This window comes from Rhamphochromis longiceps, linkage group LG18 (genome assembly GCF_057381845.1).
Source record: "Rhamphochromis longiceps isolate RC_006_pf linkage group LG18, R_longiceps_female_GT1.1, whole genome shotgun sequence".
NCBI lineage: Eukaryota > Metazoa > Chordata > Actinopteri > Cichliformes > Cichlidae > Rhamphochromis > Rhamphochromis longiceps.
In genome coordinates this window covers 3,275,173-3,302,844 of record NC_140574.1, presented here as the reverse complement: position 1 = coordinate 3,302,844, position 27,672 = coordinate 3,275,173, and the positions used below count along the sequence as shown (strand labels likewise).

The 27,672-nt window shown below is 42.7% G+C and overlaps 4 protein-coding genes across 10 annotated transcripts in view; 3 read left to right on the top strand and 1 right to left on the bottom strand.

Annotated features, from left to right (window-relative positions):
• Positions 1 to 6,827, bottom strand: part of dnaaf11 (dynein axonemal assembly factor 11) — a 34,750-nt gene extending 27,923 nt beyond the window's left edge. Inside the window, exons 1-6 of one of the 4 annotated variants that reach the window (XM_085388906.1) lie at positions 6,430 to 6,827; positions 5,064 to 5,231; positions 1,775 to 1,852; positions 1,501 to 1,673; positions 934 to 1,154; positions 43 to 219 (exon numbers count right to left, since the gene is read on the bottom strand). In XM_085388906.1, coding sequence (XP_085245032.1) covers positions 43 to 219; positions 934 to 1,154; positions 1,501 to 1,673; positions 1,775 to 1,852; positions 5,064 to 5,231; positions 6,430 to 6,439 — 827 coding nt within the window. In that variant the 5' untranslated portion in view covers positions 6,440 to 6,827. The remainder of the gene's footprint in view (positions 1 to 42; positions 220 to 933; positions 1,155 to 1,500; positions 1,674 to 1,774; positions 1,853 to 5,063; positions 5,232 to 6,429) is intronic. The other 3 variants (XM_085388903.1, XM_085388904.1, XM_085388905.1) reach the window with 3 other exon arrangements.
• Positions 6,828 to 7,044: 217 nt separating this feature from the next.
• Positions 7,045 to 14,328, top strand: LOC146647436 (uncharacterized). 3 transcript variants are annotated; one of them, XR_014908444.1, is made up of 5 exons: positions 7,045 to 7,511; positions 8,665 to 8,780; positions 9,418 to 9,544; positions 11,790 to 13,296; positions 13,383 to 14,328. XR_014908444.1 is itself a non-coding variant. In XM_085388912.1 (4 exons), exons 1-4 carry the CDS (start codon positions 7,250 to 7,252, stop codon positions 12,626 to 12,628), a joined length of 1,344 nt encoding a protein of 447 aa, XP_085245038.1. In that variant the 5' UTR covers positions 7,045 to 7,249; the 3' UTR covers positions 12,629 to 14,328. The 3 variants fall into 3 exon arrangements, 2 of the variants coding, with proteins under 2 accessions (XP_085245038.1, XP_085245039.1); XM_085388912.1 differs by having other exon boundaries at positions 11,790 to 14,328; XM_085388913.1 differs by having other exon boundaries at positions 7,372 to 7,511; positions 9,221 to 9,544; positions 11,790 to 14,328.
• A 596-nt stretch (positions 14,329 to 14,924) lies between these two features.
• On the top strand, positions 14,925 to 20,033 carry LOC146647435 (uncharacterized). The gene is made up of 3 exons (XM_085388915.1): positions 14,925 to 16,276; positions 17,236 to 17,296; positions 18,397 to 20,033. Exons 1-3 carry the CDS (start codon positions 15,956 to 15,958, stop codon positions 19,341 to 19,343), a joined length of 1,329 nt encoding a protein of 442 aa, XP_085245041.1. The 5' UTR covers positions 14,925 to 15,955; the 3' UTR covers positions 19,344 to 20,033.
• A 1,772-nt stretch (positions 20,034 to 21,805) lies between these two features.
• Positions 21,806 to 25,068, top strand: LOC146647434 (uncharacterized). Of its 2 annotated transcripts, none has more exons than XM_085388917.1 (4): positions 21,806 to 22,291; positions 23,471 to 23,568; positions 23,650 to 23,731; positions 23,892 to 25,068. In XM_085388917.1, the coding sequence occupies exons 1-4, from the start codon at positions 22,000 to 22,002 to the stop codon at positions 24,716 to 24,718; spliced, it is 1,299 nt and encodes a 432-aa protein (XP_085245043.1). In that variant the 5' UTR covers positions 21,806 to 21,999; the 3' UTR covers positions 24,719 to 25,068. The 2 variants fall into 2 exon arrangements, with proteins under 2 accessions (XP_085245043.1, XP_085245044.1); XM_085388918.1 differs by having other exon boundaries at positions 21,807 to 22,291; positions 23,653 to 23,731.
• Positions 25,069 to 27,672: the final 2,604 nt, after the last annotated feature.

Sequence of the window (27,672 nt, the reverse complement as noted above, 5' to 3'; positions counted from 1 at the left end):
AGTAAATAAGTCGGTGTGGTGCTCAGATCTCACGGCACTTACTTCTCCTTGGCCCGCCTCTTCTCCTCCAGGTGCCGGTGAGCCTCCAGACGAGATTCGGGGGTGAAGCTGCACGGTGTGTGCCAGAACTCGTGCTCCCTTTGCTCCTCATCCTCCTCCGGGTTCTTTGGGTTCTCGTTCAACTCCTGGTTCTCCTTATTCTTCTCTGACTCTGGACTGCTGAAACCAGAAGGTCTTAGGTCATCACTGAGTTTGTAAAGACAGTTTAAAGACTCTTCGATCACCTGAACTCATCAGGGTGACCTGTAAGTGTTGCTATGAATCACGTGAAGATTCCATAAGAGTAATTTTGCTGTGGCTGCACACTGACAGTAAAGGTCCTGGATCTTGACTCCCTATAGTTTTAGAAAAAATTTAAGATGTTATCATCACTTATTGTTACTTTTCACGCCCTCTATCGCAGTTAGCAACACCTCTGACCGCCTAGAGCGCCTCTACATACATGACATCCTCGTCAGAGGTCTTTAGTCCGCCTCAGGGACCAGGAAACTAAAGGAGACACAGTGTTTGCAGTCTGAGCCTCAAAAATCTGCAACAGCTTCCTTGAAATCACGTTTTCTGGATTTCACTTTCACATATTTTACTTCCAAAACAAATCTCTAAGTGTAAAGCAGATATGAGAGTGACTCATCATAAGCCAAATCTAGTCCACACAGCAAACATATTTGTCCCTTTTTTCCCTCTTCCTCCTGATTTTAGCAGTTTCACTTACTTGACTTGAATATTCTGCTGTTTGAGACCAGATTTGTTCAACATAATCATGCGTATTAACAAGGACGTTAATAAAAAGTGAAATCTTGTCTCACTGCAGTTTGGAATTGCAGCATCTCAGAAACTTTCTGTACAAGAGTAACGATTTATCTTCTCACTCACGCTGTGTTGTTGATGTCGGTGTACCAGCGGCCGTCAAAGCCTGGTTTCCTCTCCTTCTTTTCCTCCTCAACTCCTGCTTCCTTCCTCCTCGCCTCCTCTTTCTCCTCAGCTCTCCTCCTCAGGTATTCCTGCTCCTGCTCAGCGACGCACCTCCTCGCCTCCTCCAGACCCTGCGAGGCTCGGATCCGTTCTGACCGGCTGATTTCTGTCCCGTCCAGACTCTGAGGACACAGAGCGAGAGCTGGAACTCAAACTCTGAACCTCCATCAGGGTTTAAGCTCACAGCCTGATGACCAAACTGCTTTCAGTGGTCTTTAAACGACTGTCACACATTTTTCTCCTGGAGCTTCACTGGCTGTTGCTTTCACTGAAGTGTTCTCAGCTCTGACCTTTTAACATCCGACTAACTGAATCCCTGCAGACACTTTTTCATCAAATACTTTGTCATCAGAATCTTCCAGACGGAGCTCAGCTGCCTCAATCATAAGTAAAAAATAAGTAAACCCAAACAAATAACAGCAGCCTCCACCTCTCTGGATGTAGACGAGGATCCACCTCAGACGTTACCTTGAGCTGAGGCAGTGCAGCCACCACAAACTGCCTGTAGCCCTCGAACTGCGTGCAGGGATTCCCCACCAGAAACAGCTCTCGGAGGTGGATGTTGTGTCTCAGGGACTCCACGCTGCTCAGGCGGCCCACGAAGTTCACCGTCAGGTCCAGTTTCTGCAGGCTCTCACAGCCTGATGAGCGGGAAGTGGAAACAGAAAGGCGACATGTTTACATGTTTACAGGCAGAAAAACAAGCGCTGAATTAAAGCCCGTACATACGCTATGCACTGACCTTCAAGGTTTTCAATGACTTCAATGTTGTTCAAGGCCAGATTCAAGTACTCCAGCTTCTTCAGTCGGCCAACATTTTCTAAACGAACAAAAACACAAAATCACAAAGTTCCTGTAGAGGCAGCTGATGACTTTTGAGAACAAAAGCATCTGTGTGAATGTTTTCCTTGGTAAGATGATGTGACAACACATCTAACATCTGACTGATGTCAGCTATCAATCAATCAATCAATCTTTATTTATAAAGCACTTTTCATACAAAAAACAATGTAGCACAAAGTGCTTTACATAGTTAAAAGCAGCCCACCCCACCCTCCAACTCACTCCCCACACTCTCATTAACATAAATGATGTGAATACACACATATCCCCCCCCCCCCCCCACACACACACACACACTTAAAGAGTAAAAATTGGGCTGGGCTCGCATGAGCCAAGTGATGAAACACTATAACAGGGAGCCGTCTGCACCGGGAGCCGGTCACAGACCGCAGCCTCCAGGCTGGGCACACAGCAGGAGGGAGGCCAAGGAGCCCCCCAGCCAGGCTGAGAGGACCCCCAGAGCCCCAGCAGCCACAGTCGATCACAGCCCCGGTGCAGAGAGCGCCCTCTGAGGAAACACTGGAGATATGACACAATAGGATATATACAGGGTAAAATGATAAAATAAATAAGAACGGGATACAATATAAATATAAATATAAATAGAGTAAGAAGATTAAAAAATGAATAAGAATAAAATCAATAAATATTAGGTAAAGTCTAAATTAATAATAGAATAACAGGATAGAATAAATAAGCATAAAATAAATAAACGTTAGGTGAAAGCTAAATTAAAAAGGTGGTCTTGAGCCTGTTCTTAAAAACATGTATGTTCTCTGCGGCCCTGAGCTCCTCCGGCAGGCTGTTCCACAGACGAGGACCATACCACTGAAAAGCTGCCTCTCCGTGAGTATGTGTCCTGACTTTAGGGACAATCAAAAGGCCAGTACCAGAGGACCTCAGGGTCCGCGAGGGTTCGTATGGTAAAAGCAGATCTGAGAGATAAGAAGGCCCAAGACCATTAAGACATTTAAAAACCAATAAAAGAACTTTAAAATCGATCCTGAAACACACGGGGAGCCAGTGCAGCGATTCTAAAACCGGTGTAATGTGGGCCCGCCCTCTGGTCTTCGTCAGCACACGAGCTGCCGAGTTTTGCAAAAGTTGTAAAGTTGAAATATTCTTCTTAGGAAGACCAGAGAGCAGGGCATTACAGTAATCAATGCGACTGGTAATAAAAGCATGCATCAGCATCTCCGTGTTGGCCCGAGAGAGAATAGGGCGGACTCTGGCTATATTTTTTAGATGATAAAATCCAATTTTGGTTACATGTTTAATATGTGGGATAAAACCAAGCTCAGAGTCAAAAATAACACCCAGGTTTTTCACTTGTAGCGAAGGACATAGTGAAAATGCCTCTAATTTAGACAAGAGTTTCTCTCTCTGAGCCTCAGGACCGACAATTAAAACTTCAGTTTTGTCCTGGTTAAGCTGTAAAAAGTTTTCTGCCATCCAAGATTTTATATCTAGAATACAGTTAAAAAGGGCATCCATTGGTCTGGTGTCATCAGGAGACACGGAGATGTACAGCTGCGTGTCATCAGCGTAACTGTGGAAGTTCACTCCATGCCTCCTGATGACACTGCCGAGAGGGAGCATATACAAATTAAAAAGTACAGGGCCTAAAACCGACCCTTGAGGCACACCACATGTCATTCTATGGATCTTAGAGGAGCATGTATCCATACTCACCATAAAAGTTCTGTCAGAGAGATAGGAAGTGAACCAGTTGTGTACAGCACCAGAGAGGCCCACCATGTGTTTTAGTCTGTTTAAAAGAATAGCGTGGTCTACTGTATCAAAGGCTGCGCTTAGATCCAGTAGCACCAGGACTGAGAGCTTTTGGGAGTCCCAGTTACATCTAAGATCATTTAAAACCTTTAGGAGAGCCGTCTCTGTGCTGTGGTTCACCCTAAATCCAGACTGGAATATCTCCAGGATCTGTCTATCATTGAGAAAATCAGTAATCTGAGTAAAAACAAGTTTTTCTAAGATTTTACTTAAAAATGGTGAGTTGGATACAGGTCTGTAGTTATTAAAATCATTACAATCCAAATTGCTCTTCTTCAGAAGGGGCCTCACCACCGCCGTTTTAAAGGCAGCAGGGAAGACACCCAACTGAAGAGAGCAGTTCATCATGTATAAAAGCTCAGCCTCAAAAAATCCATAAAGTGTTTTAAAAAGTAAAGAGGGGATTGGATCTAAAAGACATGTGGTGGGTCTCACTGTGGAGAAAACCTTCTGAAGGTTCTCAGCATTAACCAGGACAAAGCTGTCCAGTGTCTCCTCAGGTACAATCGAGCCCTCAGATGTGTTTACAATCATATGGCGATTAGATAAAATATCAGATCTGATGGCGCTGATCTTTCCCCTGAAGTGGTCTGCAAACTGCTCACAGAGCGAGTCTGTGGGGCTTCTTTGGGAGCTGTTAAAAATCAGGGTTAAATAAATGATCTATGGTGGAAAAGAGGACCTTGGGATTATTTTTGTTATTACTGATTATTTTGGCGAAGTATGAATTTCTTGAGTTCCTTAATGTATTATTGTACATTTTAAGTTGCTCGCAAAATATTTGATGGTTGATATTATTTTTATTTTTCCTCCATCTCCTTTCTGCTGCCCTGCAATTTCTTTTGAGTTTTTTGACTTCTTCGTTTCTCCAGGGTGATGCATGTTTTACGTTAATCTTTTTGGTGGTGAGTGGAGCAACGGAGTCAAGGCTTTTCTTCAGTTTGCTGTTGAAATGATTAAAAATCAGATCGCAGGGTGCAGGTAAAATCACAGGGGGCATTCGTCTAAAACCCTGGTAAAATTTGCAGCCACTTCAGAGGTTAGATAGCGCCTCCTCACAGTTCGCACCGAGGTCTCCCGCTGAATAAAACCGGTGATGTTAAAAAACACACAGTAGTGGTCAGAGACAGCCAAGTCAACAACAGAGGACACGCTGGTGGACAGCCCATGGGTGACGACCAGGTCCAGAGTGTGTCCTCTGTTGTGAGGACACACTCTGGACCTGTAAGAGCTAAACTCAGCCCAAGTAGTAGTGGCCCAAACATAAATACCACAACTGTTCTCATGACCTCACTTTCATAATAACTGGTGATATTTCAGTAAATAGACCAAGCCAACACTAAAATGCAGTCATTTCTTCCTTCAAAGGGTTCTACCCACACTGAGGCCCATCTCACCGATCCTGGGGATGAGGTTGTTCTGCAGGTAGAGGATCCTCAGCTCCTTGCACCACCTGTCGAGGTGTTCGATCCTCTCGATGTCCTGCTGATGCAGAGAAACTTCCTCCAGTGAGAAGATCTCACACTCATTGTGCTCGGCGCGCCGGCGGATCAAATCCTCTGTGACTGAAACAGATTTTCCTTTGAACTTCATCTGAATCCGTTTCTAATAAAAATGTCTTCTCAGCAGGTCAGCAGGAGTTGGGGAGAATCAATGCTGCAGCCTGGTTTAACCTGCTTCACTCAATCTCTAATCACAAATTATTCAATCAATACTAATTTATAGTAGATGCTAATTAGAAAAATAAAACTAAATAGTCATGTGTGTTGTTAAACATGGTTTTAAGTCAGTTAAAAACAGGATCCTGATGACCTGAAATAGTCCGTTTTTTTAATAATTAGGATGTCTTTACTTTCATGGCCAAAAAAGTGTTCAAAGCTTAAATGTACAAAAACAGAATTCTGTTTTCATAAATTCAAGTTGAGTTAAAGCGTGCCTGTTAAGTCACGTGACTTAAAGTACTTTTTAAAACACGAAAACTCAGAGCAATCCTGTCCCACATAAATAAACTTCTTATTTTTAGCACCATAAAATAACACTATATTTAATTTAGCAATGTAGGCAAAGTAAAGAGGAGTTTGGGGCTTTTCATATAAAATCTGGAAAGAAAAATCCACTGATTTTTGTATAATAAATTTATTCAAAGATTTAACTTCGAGTTATGGATATTTAACGATTGACAGGCCCTTAGAGTACGTAAGAGTGGGCTGAAATTTGGGACTTTTTCATTTAAAAAAAAATCTAAATTTTTTTTAGATTCATCAGAAACTTTCAGGGTTAAAAAAACACATTTAAGCTGCAACCAAATCAACTTTAAACCCAGTATTACAATCTTGATACCCGCTCTAGTTCCCTGTAAACATACACCTGTGATGTTTGAGAAACCCAGAACATAATTAAAAAACTCACTTTCATTCTGAAATATATTTCTAGTATCCTTTAAGTGTCTTCAAACTATCACGGTATACAAATACTCGAACTGCTGACAGACATATGAATATATATTTTGAATCATTCAGAGAACTGAACTGTTTTTACTAACACAGACTAACACTGGAAATACTAAATACGTTTTCTAACAACATGCTAACTTGAATTTCACCGCCATGACCGTCCCGTGAGTTCATACCGGGCACAAACCGGTTCAAAGCGGGTTTTAAAACAACAAAAGTTCACGGACAGGCCACAAAATCGGTTATACTGTCAGTTATGAACATTGAAACAACAAATGGTGTATTTTTTGCCTCTATTTCTTTCACTTACTGTAAACCATCGTCCTATCTGTGGCCAACCGTTGCCATGGAAACCAAACAGCAGCTGCTGCGTTCGAGTGCTGTGGTAAAATGCACCACTCCACACGGACTAAATGAAGTTACATTGTTGACGGTGCTTTTTGAAATTGCCCTATGCTGACTTTAAGACTGTCACGACAGAGGCGCGGATATTCACGAATAGGAATGCTGAGATCTTTTCAGATGTGTGCTGCTGTTTAACTTTGAAGTGTGGTTACTTTAATTATCTGAAGAGGCATTTTGCTAGGCTCTTCGACTGTAACTAAAAAAAAACCGTGTTGTTAATTACTTACTTGGGTAAAGTAAGGCTGTGATGATTTACAGCACTATGTTCAACTTCAGTTGATATCTAACCGTAGTACAAAGACATATGTATATTGTTAAAACTGGAACATTTAAAATATTTAAAGACACAAATATACATTAAGTATATTTAAATAAAAAGATTATCTAAAAATACGAAAAGGAATCCAACAATTGTATCAAAGGTAATATATTTAAGCGGAAATTGGTATTTATAATGTATACTTGAACCTAGCGAGGCTAGATCTTGATCTTTTATTTTGAAAGTTCTGGCGGAAGTTGCTAAAGAGACTACGGATCCACTCCAAACAAAAACGGTCGGTGCTCCGCAGCATCCATTCTATTTTTCACCGGGTTTGAAAAAACAAACAAACCCTTTCTTAGCGTGAAAACGGGCGGGCCGTCGCTCCTCTGCTGAGTCCACAGTGTTTGTTAATGTCGATTTAATTCGCGGTTCGGCGGCTGGTGTCGTTTCTCGGTGGCTGAACATGACGAGCTATACGGGGTTTCACTCTCAGCTGACGTCCATCATGGAGGCGCTGACCAAAGCAGCGGTGGCGGAGATCTGCGAGCTGGTGGACGACAGCTACGCGGTGCTGCGGCTGGAGATCACCCGCAGTCACAAGGAGAACGAGGCGCTGCGGAGGAAACTGGAGCTCATTGAGTCCATCATCGCCCGGGGTCACCGGGGCAGCGCCGCCGTGCTGGAGGAGGAGGAGGGCTGCGAGAGGCTGCTGGATTTCACCCCGGGTGAGTTTTCAGGCTTTCGGTCATCTGCAGGTCAGTGATGTTTCGAGCGCGAGACTTCCTGTGTCTAGGCTCACAGTGTGTTTCAGAGCGACGTGAACCAAGCTCCATTGAAAAACAGTTTAAAAGGCGTTTTTTCACTGCCCTGTCAAAGATTCAGACACTTTTGTCTCCGCATGATATTTTCCAATAGTCATGTATGAATTCGGCTTATGAATCAAAGTCAGGACTGCACTCAGTGTACACTTTATTCGGGTGTTTTCACTGTAAACCAAGCACTGGTATTGCGTTTACCAGTCCCACTTTGAATGAACCAAACTTTCCAGCTGCTTCAATCAGCCGAAATAAAGAGATGGTATAAAGACGCAGAAAATACGAGTCATAACTAGAAAAACAGAAAAGATCTTGAGATTTAAAGGTGGATTTCATTAAACGACTTTATTTTTAACGCTACCAAAATTACTGACTTTGATATTTGGGGGGCTAAGGTGGGAGTTGGCAGCTGCTGTTTGACGATTCAACCAGCAGCTGACCAGTTATAAACCCATTATAAACCCAGAATAAAACCAGTTAAACCTAGTATGAAACCTGTATAAACAGTTATAAAGCCTTATAAAACCAATTAGACCAGTATAGAACCAGTTATAAACCAGTATAAAAGATGTTATAAAAACAGTGTGAAATATGTTTGTTCACTTTTTTACTGTATTTTTTTCAGTTATTGACCTCTTTTATTTCATCTTTTATTTAATTGAGCTTCTTTTTGTTATTGTTTTGTCATATTTGTGATTTATTGATCTTTTCCACTGTTGTTTAACATTTTAGCTGCTTTGTTAGAAGAAGTTCCCAGCTCCTGGGATAAATAAAGAATATTTCATCATATTAAATAAATAACTACAGAGCCGCTGTCTCATTCAAATCCCTTAAAAAGATTCATTAAGTTTAAGTTCTGTGCATGTGCAATATTTGGTCTGAAAGATGCAGCATTCAATCACAGTCATGTGACTTTAAAACCTTTAAAGTTTTAAATTCCTCACAGTTTTAAAATCAGCACAAAACGGAGACAGGAGTGGATCCTGTGTTTTGTGTTTCTCGGTCTCCTGACTCACTTAAAGACCTTTTTTTGTGTTTGTGGCGTTTTTTAAAATTCTCTCAGATCATGCCTCGCCCGCTGGAGTCAGCGCCAAACAGCCGAAGGCGTCAAACCTCAGACGATGTGGACGTGTCGCGGTGCTGGAGGTGACAGCGGAGGCGAGTCCTGCAAACGCAGAGGTGAGATTTCCCACCACATCAGCTCTGAGCAGACCCGATCACAGTCAAATAACGATGTGATGTTAATGTGCAACACGAGGAGGGGCTTCCTTTTTAATTTTCAGAAACGTTTTTGCCTCGTAGTGTCGTTTTTTAATCAAATTAGAATTAAAATCTTAGCAGCAAGCTCAGTGAAGCTTTCTGTTTCCCTCTGAATGATTTGAAAACAAACGGCTGAACTAAATGACGTCAGCTCCACGTTTGATCAGCTGCACTAAAGTTTTCCTCTAAAATAAATAATCCAAAAAATAATGAAAAGGTCTAAAGTGTAATAGAGTTTGCACAGATTTTGATAAAAAGATGAAAATGGAATGAGTTTGGATATTTAGAGAAAAAACTTTTTTTCATGAATGTGAAAAGTCGCTAAAAAGCTTTCATCATAATCAGGCCACACTTAGCAGGTCTCCCTGAATCAGAGGAAGCAGACCGAGGACGAGGAAACAACGTCTCCCTGAGACATCAAAGACAAAACAGCAGGAAGAACATCTCCGGACAGAAGGCCGGTTTTCTGCACAGCGCTGACTTTTTTCCTCTAAACAGCAGAAGATGTGTCACTGTCACAAACATTTACTACAGCTCTGCTTTTTCTAACTGTCAGGACGGTTCGACAGCAGCTGCAGAGGAGACAAACGAACAGGATGTTGTTCTGATAAAAGAGGAAACACCAAAAGAGGAAGCTGAATCTGACCTCGCTACAACAGATGAGCTGCTTATCAGTGAGGACGGTGAGCAAGCCAGCAAAATGTATTTAATTCCAGGTGGAGGCACAGAAACACTGTGTGGATGTTAAGTGTGTCTATTGATTTAGTTTAATTGCATTATTATTTAAGAGCAACAATCACAGAGTTCCTTCTTTAAAAATGCTAAAACTCACGTGTTAAATCCTTACAGTAAAAAAAAAATAAAAAATAAGTGAATATTTTAAACTAGCAGCAAAGTTCCACCAAATAAAAGCAGCAGAAACAAAATCAGATCAAACCAACTGCAGTCCAGTCAATTTAAACTTTCAAAATAAGAGCGAGGGGACAGGCCAGCAGTAAATGGATGGGATTTTTTTCCTCTGATGAATGAAAAATAAAATTGTAATTATTTTTTCATTTGTTTTTCAAGACTTCATTTATGTATTTATTTTACCTCAAGGATAAAATATACTTTATTTATCCTAAAGTTGGGGAATTCCTGTTTTACAGCTGAAAAAAATTAAACACAAGTAGATTAAATAAATTCTAAATTTAAAAATGATCAGAAAATGAAATAAATTAAATAATTAGAAATTTAAATATGCGTATTAAGTAACAGCCACAGACTGTATAGAACAGGGGTCAGCAACCTTTAACACCCAAAGAGCCACGTGGACCCGATTTCCACCCAAACGGAAACTCTGGGAGCCGCAAATACTTTGTGACATCTAAAATGAAGATAACACTGTATATACTGTTTTTTACCTTTATGCTTTGTGTGAACAACTAAGGTGTGCTGCTTATGAAATCCATGAAGTGCTACAGAGAAAATTACATGTTATTTATGTAATTAACACATTTTGAACTCTTAAAGAAATATAACAAAAGGAAAGCTGAACTAAAATGATCCAGCAAACAAAAACTGTTGTGAGCCGCTATCCTCATACCTTGGCCTGACTTTTAAAAAATAATTGGAAAAAAAAGCACTATGCTGCTAAAAAAGGAAAAATAGATATTTGCAAAATTCTGCCTAAATATGTATTTTACCTGGTTAATGTGTGCGGCGGGGCGTGGTCTGCAGCGCCGCTGCAGGGGAGGCGGACGCACCTGAGCGGCACCCGCAATCACGCCTCGCCGCCTTAACGTCTCTGCTGTTGTGTTGGTGTGTGTCGGGCTGTGAGCTGCAAAGCTGCAGCCGTCTGTGTGCGTACAGCAACTGTGTGTGTAAAGTGGTCAATAAAGAAATGCTGAAAAGCGTGTTCATGCAAACATCGTCGGGTCTGCCGTGATATGTTTACAACGGGACTTCTGCTCCTGAACCTCTGCGCACAGCGTCTGCAAATCGGGGCTGTACGAAGTCACTTTCATCTTTACGCAGGACTGTAAGCTGTCGTCTGTGAGGCGTAAGCGGTGTTTGTTTTTAACATAGTTCACGGTGGAGAACAGCTGCTGACATAATGTGGATCCAAGATCCATAATTGGCCTGCCTGGGGTTGAAAGTCTCGATAAATGCACGGCGTTTCGGTGGGTATATCGGCTTCTGCGAGTGTGATGCTTATTTTGAGTGATGAAAAAAATAATAGAATATAATTTTATTTTTATATTTCAATATCACAATAATCTTCCAATTTAGAACTACAAGTTAACAAAGAACTAACATAAATAAAACACACTTCAGCTAAATACTTCTAATTTATTTTCCCAAACCACGCGCAGCCGCACTGTAAGGACTAAAGAGCCGCAGGTTGCCGAGCCCTGGTATAGAACATAAAAAATAAGGTCAGTATGGAAGTGCCTTAAACTTGCGTTCTGTCTGAAGGCCACCAGGTGGCGATAGATGTGGTTGCAACAAGATTTCTGGTGCTGTTGAAGAAAACAACCCTGACCTCTGTAAGCATCTTGCAGCTGAGTTTATGTGCTCTCTCATTTTGGCTCATTCTGAATAAAAAAAAAAAAAAAGTTTTAAAAATCTTGGTCATGTTTCAAAATGATCTGTAACCTGTCAGTCACAAGTTATTAGCCAATGAGCATGATTCCACCGTCAGACCCGCCCCTCCTCATCACCTCTTGTTTTTTTGCAGTCAAGCTGAAGCCCTCAGGCTTTAAACTATCTGTGGTAACAATACATGAGAAAGTATAATTTCAAAATAAAAGCATGTGGTAGAGCACGTGCAGGAAAAACAGCTGTTTTTGTTTCTGTCACATTAAAAAACAAAATCACAATAAAAGAGGAAGAAGAGATTCCTGACCTGCTCCGTTTGAACTTCAGTTTTCCTCTGTGTGTCTGCAGGGACCGAGGTGCCGACGTCAGAGACGGAGGACAGTGAGCAGGGCGCGTCTCGGTTGAGGATCTCAAACACAACCTGCGCCGACCTTCGGCCGTGGGACCAGAATAATAACGCGGTCTCAGAGCAACTCGCGCATCACGAGTCCCGCAGCACGCCCGGTTCCCCGCGGCCCGCAGGGGGCGTCGAAAGCTGCTCCTCGGACATCGTGTTTGACTTGGCGTCCGAGTCGGAAGACCGCGTTGTGTCTGTGGCTCACAGCAGGAAGTCGTTCCTGCTTGAGTCAGGAGGAAGTCCGGCCTCGCTGCCCGGGACCTCGGAGCTGAAGCGTGGCGTCTCCCTGATTAGTTCACTGCCCTTTGACTCAGAGCTGGATCTGTGCTCATCATGGACCAATCAGGGCCTGCCGAGCATGGTGCCCGTCCCTCACCGGCCGTACCTGAAACCGGACCAGCGTCCCACGCTCATGGACAAACAGTCTGACTTAAATGCCGGCGGTTTCCCTTTGGCGCTGGCGCTTGGTGGCTCCAGGCTGGACGCTCTAGAGCTCAACCGCTACAGCAGGGACCGCCGCTTCGTCTGCAGCTACTGCGGCAAGTGCTTCACGTCCTCCCGGAGTCTGGAGACGCACGTGCGCGTCCACACCGGTGAGCGGCCGTACAGCTGCGCTCAGTGCGGGAAGCGCTTCACACAGTCGGGTCACCTAAAGACGCACCAGAGCGTCCACACCGGGGAGCGGCCGTTCGCCTGCGAGCACTGCGGGAAGAGATTCGCCGGGAAGCAGAACCTGAGGATCCACCAGCAGAAGCACCATCAAGGCGAGCAGGCGGTCGCGGCCTTTTAACCTGGTTACCAGAGAACTCGCTGCTGTTACTCAGTTCTAAGACATTTGATTGGAAACTGATTTTATATCCACTGATCAGCCAAAACATTAAACACTCCTAACAGGCTTCCCTGAATAAATAACATCGTGTGCGGTCGGATTACAGTGGATGTTCAGCTCGCAGCACATTTCTAGAAACGAGAATAATTGTTGCCATCTGACCAGCCTGAAGGTGGAGGAACAACATGGGAGGAGCCAAGCAAAAGAGTAAAAACAAAGGAAACACTGGAGAAACCCTGGAACTGTTCACTGTGGATCAGTCACCGTCAAAATCTAACTTATCCACTTCATACCTGCTTCTTCACTCTGTCGTCGTCCACTTCTGTCTGCAAACTCTTCTTAAAGTTCCACAAAACCAACAAAACACTGAGGACCTCCACCCGCTGCACCTGTGGCAGCACGAGCTGGTTCTAATGTCGTGGCTGCTCGGTGAACAGACCTGATCAGTAGCTCTGACTGCTGTTGTCTTTCAGGCCTTACCTGTTTGTAACCATCTGCCTCTATTAAATGAGGCCCTCTGACCTGACCCGATCCTTCATTTCTTACAAACAAACACGGCCCTGTTTCCAGGTTCCCTTTGATTGTTTTCAAGCTCAAAAACTGAAGAAACCGGCGTTTGGATGGAGCATGTGAATATTTTTTGTTTGGCGTATATCTGGAAATAAAAGTGTGCGCTCTCACATTGATCATTTTCTTTGCTTTGCTCGTGTTTCAGGTGCAAAATCTGAGGGAAGCAAGAAAATTCATATTTTGGACGTGATGGTCATCTGTTAACGACTGTGTTTTAAGGTGGACATAAAAAAGATCCATCAGAGAAAGAACCACAAAAATACAGTTGCTGTTTAGTTCAGTCGATCGATTAGGAATTCTCAGTCTGATCTCATAACTTAATATAAGTTTATAATGTATAATAATGTGTTAAAATTAGAAAATAATTCAATTTTCAAGTGCTTTGAGGGGTCAGTGAGACTAGAAAAACTTATTATTTCCAGTTATAAAAATATGTATAAAGTATAAATTATAAGAATATTAAAAGTCAATGTGAGCACAGAAAAGAAGTTCAATTATAAGATGTCAAAATTATGCAAAAAGCATCTGAAATGTGAGAAAAACTTTCAATTCTAGATTCTGAGAACATTAAATATTAGAGAAAAATGTCAAAATTATGACAAGAAAAAAGTTCAGTTTAACATAAAAAACTACAAAGTTATCATTATTTGTCTTAAAATGTCTAAATTATGAAACTTTGTAAAAGATTGTTTTGAAATTGAGAATAAATTAAAGATGATAAAATAATGAGAAAATTCTTTTTTTTAAAAGTGAAAACATAAAAATTCTGTTTTTCAAAATAAGATGTGAGTATTACGTAAAAGCATGATGAGATTAAAAAGTAAATCAAAAGATAGTTTAAAAAATATAATGACACATTTACATTAGATGAAAATGATGAGATGTTAAAAGTGAAGAATTTCACCATTAAAAACGATAAAACCAAAATGAAGCTGAGAAGTGAAACAGTAAATAATGTTAAGAATATTACAAACATTTAATAAAAACATTAAAAAGTCAAAATTGAGATAAATGTAAGTAAAAGGTCAAATAAATCATTTCATTGTGATTTAATTTTGTCTTCATTACTTTAGGAAAACTAAACGATCCTTGATTTACCTGCAGGTTAACACACCTGGAGTTCTGCTTTTTGATGCGACACCTGGCAGCCAATCAGAGGACAGCGTTTCCTCAGGCAGCGTCTTGTCTTTGTTGTGTGTTTGGAGTCTGAACCGTGCTCTCCGTTCAAACTGACAGCTCCACAGCTCAGCCTGCAGTTTCTAATAAAAACAACCAGAATCTGTCTTTAAATTATTCACACAGTGAATAATAATAAAACTAATAATTATCATTAGTTTTCAAAATGCTTCAAGGATCTGAACAGCAAACAGAATATCAGTTTGTTTATGTTTACAGTCCTGTTCTATTTATATTGCATTTACTTGAATCTTAATTGGCTTCTATTCTTTCTCATATTTACACAAGTGAAAAATAACAAAATGATAAACAATATAAATACGTCTGTAGGTTCTCAGCCACTGAGGATAGGGTCAGCCCAAATACACTCGGAGTCCTGAGCTGTTGAGGTCACCTGAGGAAATGCTTGTCGTGTCCTGAGAGCCGATGTCCTAAGCGACCAATCCCGTTCAGTGATGGTGGATCACAGTGGACACTTGACCTCCTTCACTCCTCTCTCAAACTGCAAAATGTGAACGCTGGCTTCCTCCTTTAAATGCAGCTGTACAGCTGAATCATCAACCCGCGCTCACATCTTGCCTCATGTGACCTCAGCATGATGGTAGGGTGGACGCTCAACAGGTCACCCTCAGGGAAACCTTGAAGGGCAGGGAACCGACGAGGGGTTAAACACCCGGGAAACACAGCCAGTTATCTTAGAACTGAAGAGGCCTCTTGGATGAAAAGCAGAGTCTTCATGAACATGTCTAAAGACTAAAATATTAATACAAAAGCACAACAAACTAAGGTAATTGAATAAAGTATAAGAAAGAAAGGAATGGTACAATAAATGAAAGATTATTAAAATCCAGCCTCTTCTATTAGATCTTATAGTTTGAGTTCATACATTTTCCAGTTTTACTTTGAATCTTTATATTTATAGTTAGTTATTCTATTTTTATGAGTTTGTGTCAGTGTCATTTTACATTTTTGTTATTTCAAAAGAATTTTATCTATTTTTTTAATGTTTTGATGATGATTTTGTCCAATTTACTATCTGATTTTTTTTAAAAGTCTATTATATATTTTCCTTTTCCTACCGACTTAGCTTTACATTATTACAATTACATTATTATTATTATTACAAATAATGGTTTTATTATTTTATTTAATCTGCACTTTTCATAGTTACCATTATAGACAGTTTTTTCTTATTTATTTAAACCTTTTCACTTGTACTATTTTAACCGCCTGAAAACGCACTTTTTTCCTATTTTTACATTAAACTCTTAGCGCTGTTTAATTACGCATGCTCTGTTCTGTTTTCTTGCCGTTAGCAGTCGCTCACTGACGGTGTTCTTAATGTAGTTCTGTGGATAACAACAGGCTCTTATTCTGAAGGCAGCGGTGTTGTTCCGGAAGTGAAGTGTTGCAGGAACCGTTTTCTCTTTTTTCTCTTGCCGACGGTTGAAAGTCCAAACAGGTTCCGCTCGCGGCTCCATTGCGCCCACCTTGCGGCTCCGTGTGGTCCGGTTCGGGTTCGGATTCCGTTGGTTCGTCGGGATGTCCGGTTTAAGCAGCAAAGCTCTCCACGAGCAGCTCTCCGTCATCATGGCCGCGCTGACCAAAGCGGCGGTGGCGGAGATCTGCGAGGTGGTGGATGAAGGCTATGCGGTGCTGCAACTGGAGATCACCCGGAGCCACAAGGAGAACGAGGACCTGAAGAAGAAGCTACACCTCATCGAGTCAATCGTGGTCCGGGGAGGAGGAGGAGGGGAGGCTGCGGATGCGGAGGGACCGGAGGTCTCACCGGCGGCGGAGGCTACGCAGCAGCAGCGGGAAGGTGACGGACGAGGAGCCGCGGCTGGAGCGGTGCGGGAGGAGGTGAGCACTCCGCCGGTCTGAATCAACCTGAAGCCCGGGAACAGGCCGACATCAGAGAGCAACAATAACAATGATAACAACCGCAGGTTGGAGCCGGAAGTGTAATACAGTCAGCTCACAAAACGGAATAAATAACATTTTGTCTGAATGACATAATTACCTAAGAAATGTCCCGGAAACTTTCTAATAGAAACACGTGTATGTAATCACAAATATATGTATTTGTTATAAACAATAATGACTAATAAAATGAACTGAATCAATCTGCAATCAGTATTCAAAACAATTCAGATGATCGTTTAATTTATTGATATTGTGTGCCAATGCTTAAATATTTAACTCAATGTTTTATCTAATCTGACAATAAATGGAAGATATTTACAACGTGTGGCCTTTTTAAATCGCCCAAGATCTGAAAATTCTCTGAAATGAGGCTAATTTATCAAATCTGATAGTTATTAATTACTGCAGTAATAATCAGAATAGTTTTGGAAATAATTTAAAGTTAAAACTAGTTTAAAAGTTTTCATTTATTTCACTTGAATTAAAACCAAAATGTATAAACCTCGAGTTCATCCTTACAGTTACTCAGTACTTAAAAAGAATCGTTTTCCTCAGATTTAATTTCACTTTTACAAACAGGTTTATGCCATCAAATTTTCTTTTCCAAACAAAAGGAGAAAATGGTCTTATCTCTGCACATGCTCAGTGCAGCCTGATGTGTTTGTTTTGTCATCAGGCCTGAAGCTGGTTTTGTTTTAGAAACCTGAGGGCAGTTTGAGAGAGAGCATGATCGTTAACTGAAGATATGAGATACTGAAGTTTAAATTAATTTCAATGATAAGTCAGCCAATCAGGAGTCCAGAAACATTTATTCTTCTTTAGTTTGTGTTTCTATAAAAACAGTATTTTAATCGTCTCCTTTTAACGTTGTTTTTTGTGTTCTGTGGCGTCTGCAGCTTCCAGAAGTGGTGCTGATTAAAGATGAGGACTCGGACAGTAACGACGTCTTTGAGGAAGGTGAGTAAACGACCTGCAGCAAATCTTTTGTGTGTTTATTAACAATGATTAAGGTTGTGTTCATGCTCCAGAACGATTTAAAACAGAGAGAAAAAAACAGAAACGTCTCTGTAAAATAACTTTCTGCAGAGCTGTAGCATTACGGCTATTTACACCCAAACTTCAAAATTGAATTCCAAAGTAATAAAAAATCTGCTGCACTCGACTCTGAACGCACCACAGGGAACAAACAATCATTAGTAAAGAAACACATCAATAAATTACCAACCATCTCTATTCTAAATAAAAGCTGAGTGTAGTCGTCATGGCTACGGGTTTCTATAATGCTCTATTAGGAAAAAAAGAATTAAGGAGTGACATGTGGTCACTTCACTTCTTTCTCTCCTTTCATTTTCCTGTGTCTCCTTTAAAATGTATGACATGTATCAGTTTACACCATGCACTGCTCTGATATCAGTGTTAGATTAATGAGCTGGATTTGGCACTGTGAGAACGAGGATGGGAGTCTTTCTTTGTAAGTTAAGGCATGAGTGATTTCTTAACTTTCTAAAAATAAAAATGTCATTCTCAGGGAGAAAAATCATTAAATTAGAAAAATAAATAATACTTACAAAAAAAAGAAAAACGGCACATCATCAACAACATCAAGAATACTCCGGGCTCATCATCCACAGCTGATATTCATCTAATTTGTCCTGATGAGATCGTTCTCATTCCCAACGTGTAGCATACCGACAATTTGTCCCGAGGTGTCCCATAGGAGCGTTCCTGTGATACGTGTCGGATTGTGGATCCAATCCAACAGAATGAAGCTCCCGGTGGTAACACACGTTCCAGCCGTGTATTCCAGCCCTAAACCTAACCACAACCTTAATCTTGTTAGATGGTGTTTTCTAAAGTGATTCATGATGAGAAAGTAAAAAAAAGTGTACATGTGTAGATTCATTCCAAACAGTTCTCATGTTTCCGAAAGCGTAACATATTGTTGTATGTTAGGTTTTGGGATGAGAACGTGTTGTTCTGATGCTCAACATTTCACAGCATTGAATCTTATCATGAAAACTTTAATGATTCTTTCTTTCTTTTATGTAATTTCTTAGGTACTAAGTTAACAGCTGATGGGGTGGCGCCTGCAGCCAGAGAGGGCATCACGTCGACTCCCATCAGCCGGCGCACAAAGCGGCGCTGGCGTGAAAGCTTGGAGTCCGAGAATAGGTCATCGTCTGAGCAGCTGGCACAGAAAACATCCGACCTGACAGCAGGGACGCAGAAGACCGTGTCCGTCTACACTCTGGACTCTCCCGATCGTGAGCCGGGGGGTTCCGAGCAGCTTGACGACGAGGTCGAGATGGAACCTGGCGAATCTGCTGGGTCGTACTCGTCACAGATGGACCCCGACATTCATCTGGTTCAGGAGTGCTCGCTGGTTCCTTCGAACGCCAACAGGCCGGTTTATTTTAGCAGCGGCGCTCTGATCGAGTCTCCGTCAAACCAAGCAGACCTCGATCTGACCGTCGACCCAGGGTGGCCCAAACAGTCAAAGGGTCAAATTACTTTTACTGCGTTTCACCAAGACGGAAACACGGATGGCGACGCCTTTGGACTGAAGGTGCTCAGCGTCTCCGGCTCGACCCCCACAGACTGCCAGCTGTCCGAAGCCAGCAGCTCTGCCTTCGAGTACGAAGACGGCGGTGATGTCATGAACTTTGCCCTATACAGGGACCAGGCAGGGCGGCCGCAGCTCTGCAACGGGCAGCCGAGCGCAGGAGGCAGAGGGAAGCGTTTCGCGTGCTCCCTCTGCAACAAGACGTACGCCACGTCACAGAACCTGGAGGTCCACATGCGCATCCACACGGGCGAGAGGCCGTTCAGCTGTGAGCAGTGCGGCAAGAAGTTCACCCAGTCGGCTCACCTGAAGTCGCACCTGAGCGTTCACACGGGCGAGCGGCCGTACGCGTGCAGGCTCTGCTCCCGGAGCTTCATCGTCAAATATAGCCTCAAGTTGCACATGAAGAAGTGTCACCCAAACGTCCCGAGCGACCCCTAAATGCTGGTTTTTACGAACATTTAAAAAACATTTATTTTGTGCTCGAGCTGCATCCATCAGCTAATATGACTATTTTTATAACTTAAATTATTACTTAAATTTATCATCTTTTATTCTTTCACTCTAACATCTCAAAACATAAGAGATCAAATCTGTCCATAGTTTATCTAACGTGCTTCACGTGTCTGTGTCACTCTGTGATTGGCCCACATGTCGTTCAGCTACTGAATCTGATGCATCTTATCTCTAAAAACTGCCTGTAAAAACCAGTTAAGATATTTTATTTATATCAGCCCTGTTGTCTTTATTTCGGGTGACGTCTCTTGTGCATAAGAAAAAGCCTGGCAGTCGCTACAGACATGAATTGGCCGTGATGGTACTGGGACTGTATATAAAAGATGGACCATGGACACTGTGCCATCACTACAGGCTCCGCTTTTTGAAACTAGAAGTGACCATATTTAGATTATAGGGTAGCGTGCAAAGTTATCAGCTAATGCAGAAGTGCCTTAACCTGCATTTTTAAGATGCCACCAGGGGGCGGTAGCTGCCTGGTCCTGTAGAAGTCTGTGTGGAAACTGCCCTGTGACCTGACCTCTGTAAAGACATCCCTAATGACTTATAGGCCCAGTCGCTCATTTTCAATGAACCCTAGTTAGTTTTCTAAATTTGGATCATTCTAAAAATTATCCAGGACATGAGTCTGCTAGACGACTCTATGAACAGGTGAAGTCACGTCAGCTACATCCATCTTGTAACACTGTCCTCGTCCTTAACTTAAAGCCTTAACAGATTTGAAATATTTCACCCCCCCATGCTGCTCTTAGTCTTCAAACTGTCAAAAGAGACTAGAACCATATTTGTAGCAGTTACCATAGCAGCCTGTAAACATCAAAACATGTTTACAGCTGCTACGGTAACTGCAGCCTGATGTCCACCTGAAGTAGCCTCCGGTGGACATCAGAGGAACTGCAATTTTTCCTTGTACTCTGAAATTTACTCCGAAATACTTTTTTTTTTTTTTGTTAACCCTAAAAGCTGCTTAAATTGTTACCACATCACTATGTTCAGCTCCTTTTACCTTAAATACTGACAATTTGAGTTATTTTAACAGACATGAACAGGACACGTGAGCGACACAGAAAGAAACCTTTCTAACAAGAATCATAAGACACGTTACATGTGCTCATCCATAAGCCAGGTTTGTATTGATTAATGTGTTTACATGAATCAATAGTATTACCAAGCAAATCTGTTGACATGTAGCTACATCTGCACGTGCAGCAACACCCAAACAGATAAAAAACGTCTCATTCTGAATAATTTAAACACTTATGATGTTTAGGGTTTCTAAGTTCATAATTTTCTGTTTTCTTGTTAACATTTCTGCGTTTGTTGGACAAAAGAAAAAGGTTCCAGGAAGCTGTTACACACATTTTTAGGCTTTTTAGCTAAAATAAGAGCATCATGTTCATCAGTTAAAAGCTGTGCTGTTACAAAGTCTACTGCACATATTGGAAGTTGTTTCACAGAAAGTATTGTTGATACGGTTTATGTTGAATGACAGTTTGTCTAATGTTTGGGTAATAAAATGGTTAAAAAGTGTTTTGCATCTTATTTCATGTGTAAATAATAATTCGTTTGTTCAATGTAGATCAGGATTTGCAGAAACTATCAAAAGCCTTCACAACCAGGTGCAATGTTTGTGTGGTTTTTCCAGACTGTCATTGTAAATAAGAATATGGTTTCATTACCTGGTTAAATAAAAGTTCACTGGCTTCAGGCACAATGTTGAGGTACAAAGTGATGCCACATGAAAGTACAGTTCAGTTTGAGTCGATATCTCTGCAACACAATACACAACGTGTCATTTCTTCAAAGTCTGACTTAATTTTCTCACATTAAAACTAATTTTTAAACAAAGTATATTTAGGTTTTTAAATCCAGAGAACTTCTCAGTACTAACCATTTCTGGCTTGAGAACCTCGTTATCGCTTGTTTTGTTTTTTCCTTCTTCTTTGGAAAAACAATTTGTAGGACTAAATATTGGCAATATTTATGGCTTTATCAGTGAGCAGGAAATTAGACTACTGGTTGATTTGGTTTGATTTTGTGATTTTATACGGAAAAGCTTGTTTTTAAAATCACATTTTCACACATGTATTTGTTTAATATAGCTTTTACTCTTAAATAATTACTATATTCATTTGCATTTGATGGTTAGACACGCTTATTAAAATGGGGACGGGGGTACCGGAGCAAAAAGGCTCTGGTAGAAAAACATCATATATTTCTTTTTTTTTTCTTCTTTTTATAACGAACAAGAGACTCACAAAAACAACAAATAAAATAAATGTTAAAATGAAATATAAACGTGAGTTGATACAGGTTTCATCTCCCTAAGAAGGACAATCAAACGAGGAGTTATTGGGACGTTTTCATACCTGAAATTTGCTTGAAACAGTAAAAGGATACTTTGCACATGCGCACTGTGGATTAATTCCAGCCCCCGCCATCACTTCCTGGTCTGTATCGGAGAGCGCACATCAGGTGAGCGGCTACATTCAGGTAAGCTAACGGTGGAGTCTAAGGTCCTGCCTCGAGCCCGCGGTGTGGATTGTTCTGCTTCAGATACACGCACGCGCTGGATTGGACAATGTCCCCCGCGGCCACCTTCCACGCGCAGCTCGCCTCCATCATGGAGGTGCTGGCCAACACGGCCGTGGCGGAGATCTGCGAGCTCGTGGACAGCGGCTACTCGGTGTTGCAGCTGGAGATCTCGCGGAGTCGCAAAGAAAATGAGGTGCTGCGGAGGAAACTGCGCCTCATGGAGCTGCGGGCCGCCCGAGCGACCGCACTGCGAGCCGCGGTTACCGCCAGCGGCAGCGCGGTGCTCCACGCGAGCGGCCGCGCACGAGCCGAACTGAAGAGGAACGCGACCGCGACAGGTAACCGACCGTTAACTTCTAAATTCACAGCAACTACACTGTAAAAACGAAAGGAAAACTTTTTGACCAGAGTGCAGCATGAACTCGATTAATTGATGCGGTCAGTTTGGTAACAGTTGTTAATCATTTCCAGCTGCTTTGGTGTCAATGAAATAAACAACAGAGTACAAAAAGAAATGTTTTATGTTTATTAATTTTTCTGACTCTTTCCATTAGTTTTAGAGGTCAGTAGCACTTCTGATAGTATGAGGCGATTCCCGTGCCCTACCTGCAGAGTTTGCACAGGAAGTAAAACACCTCCAGACTGGCACATTAATACGTGCCATTGCCAGCAGTTTTGGTGTGTCTCCCAGCCCTGTCTCAAGAGCATGAAGGAGACTCTAGGAGAGCTGGACAGGGCAGTAGGAACCTTAAACCATCAGCAGAACCAGTATCTTCTCCTTTGTGTAAGGAGGAACAGAATGAGAACTGCCAGCAGGCCACTAGTGTGAATGTCTCTTACCAAGCAATCCGAAGCAGACCTTACGTGGGTAGCCTGAGGGCCTGAGTTCCTCTTCTGTGTTTATTCCCCAGCACTGTGAAGCTTGATTGGCATCAGCCATAGAATACCTGATTTGGCAGATCCCCCGCTGGCGCCCTGTGCTTTCCACAAACGAGGGCAGGCTCACCCTGAGCACACGTGATAGACGTGAAAAGGTGTGGAGACATCGTGCCAAAATTTGGTGGTAGGTCAGTGATGGGAGGCATTGAGGGATGCACAGATGTCTACTGGCTAGCCAACGGCACCCTGACTGCTGCTAGGTAACGGGATGCAGTCCTTGGACCCGCTGTCACAACCTGTACTGAAGTAGCGGGTCCTGGGTTCCTCCTGGTGCACGACAATCCCCGGCCTCATGTGATGAGTATGCAGGCGCTTCCTGGAAGATGAAGGAATTGATACCATCGACTGGTCCCCACGCTCGCTGGACCCAAAACCCAGTCGAACACATCTGGCGCATTGTTTTAATCCATCCAACACCTCAGACTGTCCAGGGTTTTTAAAGAACTGATGTAGATCAATTTGCAGAAGAAAAAGGACATAAAGGACAATAAAATCGCAGCAATGCACAGAAAAAAAATAACATTTACAGCTGTACATGATTCAGAACTTTAAACGCCGTCCTCACTCCCCTCCTGCAGGTGAGGTAGTCTTGTCCAGAGTGTCCAATCAGGCGATGCCTCAGTGCAGAGACCACAACTCACCTGCAGAGCCGAGACAGGAAACCACACAGAGTACGGTGAGTAGAAAAGGTGGGAGGAGCATTAGCAGGATTTCCTCCCTCACTCTTCATTTTTTAACCTCTCTCCTCCAATTCCAGCAGCCTGCAGATGCTACCACAGCTGCTGTGATCAAAGTGGAGGACGATGACTGCGTATCCTGGTCCCAGTCTGAGCCGGACAGTAAGTATAAGAACCTGAAGAGAGCCTTTTTCTTCCTGTTTGACTCAGTGTAGTCTTTTTAGTTTGTAGCTGGCTCATACAGGACAGATCTAAACCCGATGGTGTCCAGTTTAAGCTGTGTAAGAGGCTAAAACTCTTTCTGCTTTCCTTTTATCTCCAGAAGGCTTCTGTCATAATGAAGAGGGACAGGTAGAGGCAGAAGCTGCAATCAAACAGGAAGTAGCAAACGATGGTGGCATCTCGTGGACGAGCGGGGAAGTCAGCTCTACCTCCACCTCTGTCCAGAACACCCAGAGGTCAGAAACCAGCAGTTACGACTGTTTGATATTTGAGCCACAGCTTCAGCATGGCTCCCACACCACCCAAAATCCTCTGGGAGCGGAGGCCGGCTGCTCATCGGCGTCCAATTCAGGTGGCAGCTTCACATTCCCGCACAGCAAGGTGAGTCTGTCTGCAGCAGAGCGACCTGCAGGTTTCCAGAGCAGCCAGCAGAGGGCGGTGCCTGCAGACGAGCTTCCTGTTAGGAAGGAGACGCCAGGAGAACATCGCTCCTTCATCCGGAGGGGCGGGTGGAGACAGGATGCCATCAGCAGAGCGGCAAGCCACAGAGGCGAGGATGGCGGGGGAAAGTCGTTCGTCTGTAACTGCTGCGGGAAAAAGCTCGCCTGCCTCAAGAACCTCAAAACCCACATGAGGGTCCACACCGGCGAGAAACCGTTCGTCTGTGCGCTCTGCGGTAAACGCTTCTCAGACTCCAGCAACCTCAAACGCCACCAGAGCGTCCACACGGGCGAGAAACGCTACGGCTGCGTCCACTGCGGCAAACGTTTTGCCCAGTCGGGATCGCTGAAGGTCCACATGACCGTCCACACAGACTGCAAACAGTTCAGGTGTTCGTACTGCAACAAGACATTCATATCAGGCAGCCACCTGCGGCGCCACATCACTCTCCATGCAGGAGAGAAACGGTTTGGCGCCGTGCAGTGACCACTGGGAGAAGCGGCATTGCAGATATCTGCAGTGAGGTAGTCTCACAAACACGTGACCTACTGTAAAAATGTGTATCGTGTATGTTTGAACACAAAACAGATGTTCTTGGATCACCTGCAAACGTTTTCACGTGTTTCATTGGAACATATGGCAGCAGACAGTGTGGCCGCCGGGGATCGGCTCGATTTCAAGCCACTGCTTCCAGTTTTAATCAGACTTCGGAGTCGCTCTTAGTCTGGTCTTCTTCCCAGGTGAGGAGACACCTGGACAGATTAGGTCTTAATATTAATAATAACTTTATATAGCACTCTTCACCAGGTAAGAACTATGTACATAAAACAACACAATCGATCATACAGCACAAATCTAGTTAAAAGCCAGTCTAAATAAATGAGTCTTTAGCTGCTGTTTAAAAGAATAAATACAATCAAGGCAACGTAAAGATGGAGGCAAAGCGCTCCACATCCTGGGGGCCACCGCTCTGAGATCTGACTCCCGTGGTCTTTAAATGTGTTGGTGGGACTACCAACATCCTTTGATTAGATGATCTCAGGCTGCGAGAGGGAGCGTGGTGTTCTAAAAGACCGGAGATGTCGGCAGCAGCGTCACGACGTTAGAAGTCAGCACTACGAGTTTGAACTGGAAGCCAGTATACTGAGAATTAAACTGGTGTAATGTGCTGTCTTTTTGTTAAGAGCCTTGCAGCAGCAGGTTGGCTGGGGACATCCTCAGTGTCCCCCCAGAAGAGCTGGAGGCATCTGGTTCTCTGTCTAAACTTTGACCTTTGACCCAGGTAACAGAAGGAAGGCAAGAAAGGGCTTTGTGTCCATCAGGTATTTGTCTTGGGCGTCAAGGTTGTCATGTTCAATTAAAACTCGGCTTCAGTTAACTGTGTCCATGCTTACTAACCTAAAACCAAAATGTAATCGTACTTTCAGTAGTTTCAGTCTTTGTAAAGTTGCTGAACCCAAATAAAGCCCGAGGAGCTGTTGCACTTTGCCAGTAAAAACAAAGCAAATCCACAAAATCCAAAGCTAACAGCTCTGTTTGGATAAAGAGGATGGATACTGAAGTGTGGTCACATCTGCAGAGAAAGAACTCCTCAAAAGATCCTGAACTGAACTCTATGGAAAAAGGTAACAGCCAATGAAACTTCCATGAGGGGAAAAAGACTTTTGAAGTGTAGGGGAAACGTTTTTAGTGGATGGTGGTGTTTGATTTAAACTCAAAACTGTTTTAACAAGTGAATTCAAAGTGGGCGCCACAGCCTCCTGTCTGGGCTGGGAACTCGTTTAAACTAAATCTTAAAATTTCCATTAAACATTTACATTGAAGAAAACATCCATCCCACTGTCTCATTTGAAGTTGAAGTGGTAGCAAGCTCAGGAGGGCACCTGAGACTTTTCTAGACTTCTGTTTCTCCAGCAATGGTTTCCAGCTCTTCCTGAGACGCTCCCAGGATAAATATCAAGTGCATTTCTGATTTCCTCTGGATCTATCGTCACCAATATGGGATTGGAAATCCTCCAAGGGGAGGTGCCGAGGAGGCATGCCGATTGTGTCCTGAACCTCCTCAGATGTAGGAACAGTAGATCTAGGTGGAGCTCCTCACCTCCATCTCTAAACTGCCGCCCATGTGGGCCGATGTGACGACCAGAGGTCGCCGACTGTTGTGTGAAGTTTAGATACAACAGGCCAAGTAAACAATAGTCTTTCCCTGAACTTGTATGTGAGCGATTAAAGAGACTACAGATCCTGAGATCAGCTCCAACACCTGAGCTTTCTGTGTGGCTTCCCCCAACAATCCAAAGACGTTCAGTTATTGGGGGAATCTAAAGAGCCCATAGCTGTGAATGTCAATGGTTCTCTGTGTTAGCTACGTGTCAGGTTGGTGAGCTTTCTGTGGCAGGTGGGATAGGCTCCACCCTCTGATAAGAATAAGTGGAAGAGAACCTCTACTTCCTGTTTCAAATTTCACTGGTCATGGTGTCACCGGGCAGGGACCGAAAATAATCCTTCACAAGTCTTGTGGTTTTTCAGTAGCAGGTGTTTTATACAACGTTCATGTGTGAAACTAGCCTGTGGTTGTGTGAAGGTAACAAATGTTTATGACTGTACATCGAGTTTCATTGTGACTGACGTGTAACTGAAGAAACGTGAACGAACTTCCTTTTTCTTTTTTATCATTTTTAATAAAAGCAGCTGCTAAAATCAGAGTGCTTTGTTTTTGTTTTAAACTATTCTGATCACTTGAAATTTGATCCTTTAGGCGTCTCAGTTTTAACATGACAAAAGTGGAGAGACTGAGTCAGGTTTATTTTCTTTTTCCTTCCTCTACTTCCAGGTGATAAGATGTAGGTCTGAAAAGTGAAGCCGTAGAAGGAGCGCTTCAGTCTGGTGTTCCTTCTAATGGCCGACTGGGTGCGATTCGTGTGGCTGGTTGCTTCCACGTTCTGTGCCCTCAAACGCTTTCCTGACCAGGTTTTGGTTTTCTTAACTAGTTTAAACTTGTACTGAATTCAGCACAATATTATTAGTTTTTTTAATACATTTTGGTCCCATTGAGAGCCAAAAAAGATAAAGCACAAAGTTTTGACTATATTAACACTACCTTCACCTTAAGGTAGCAGCTTGTTTGATTAGGATTTCAGGCTCGCTGCATGGTGAAGGTCCAGCCAGTGATACTGAAGAAATTTGAGTTCATTCACCATCGATGTAATCTTTTTTTTTTTTTTTTTTTTTTTTTATTAACAAAAACAAAAATCATTAACAAAAACTAAAAAGCCTGAATCACTTTCAGAAGCTGCCAATGGGACCATCACATGATCCCCAAGTTTTGCATGTTTTGCTGAGAAGCTGCAGCTTATGGCCACTTCCTGTTGGAGCCGTTAAAAAGAAAAGAAAAGGTTAGACTGATTTAAGTTAACTTGAGAACCCACGAAAGTTCTCAA

Excerpts from the sequence above, each read along its gene's own strand:
- LOC146647434 (XM_085388917.1), top strand. The coding sequence starts at position 22,000 with ATGTCCCCCGCGGCCACCTTCCACGCGCAGCTCGCCTCCATCATGGAG. Across the intron at positions 22,292-23,470 it reads GAGGAACGCGACCGCGACAG|GTGAGGTAGTCTTGTCCAGA; the intron begins GTAACCGACCGT and ends CCCCTCCTGCAG. Across the intron at positions 23,569-23,649 it reads AGGAAACCACACAGAGTACG|CAGCCTGCAGATGCTACCAC; the intron begins GTGAGTAGAAAA and ends CTCCAATTCCAG.
- LOC146647436 (XM_085388912.1), top strand. The coding sequence starts at position 7,250 with ATGACGAGCTATACGGGGTTTCACTCTCAGCTGACGTCCATCATGGAG. Across the intron at positions 7,512-8,664 it reads GCTGCTGGATTTCACCCCGG|ATCATGCCTCGCCCGCTGGA; the intron begins GTGAGTTTTCAG and ends AAATTCTCTCAG. Across the intron at positions 8,781-9,417 it reads CGAGTCCTGCAAACGCAGAG|GACGGTTCGACAGCAGCTGC; the intron begins GTGAGATTTCCC and ends TCTAACTGTCAG.
- LOC146647435 (XM_085388915.1), top strand. The coding sequence starts at position 15,956 with ATGTCCGGTTTAAGCAGCAAAGCTCTCCACGAGCAGCTCTCCGTCATC. Across the intron at positions 16,277-17,235 it reads CTGGAGCGGTGCGGGAGGAG|CTTCCAGAAGTGGTGCTGAT; the intron begins GTGAGCACTCCG and ends TGGCGTCTGCAG. Across the intron at positions 17,297-18,396 it reads TAACGACGTCTTTGAGGAAG|GTACTAAGTTAACAGCTGAT; the intron begins GTGAGTAAACGA and ends GTAATTTCTTAG.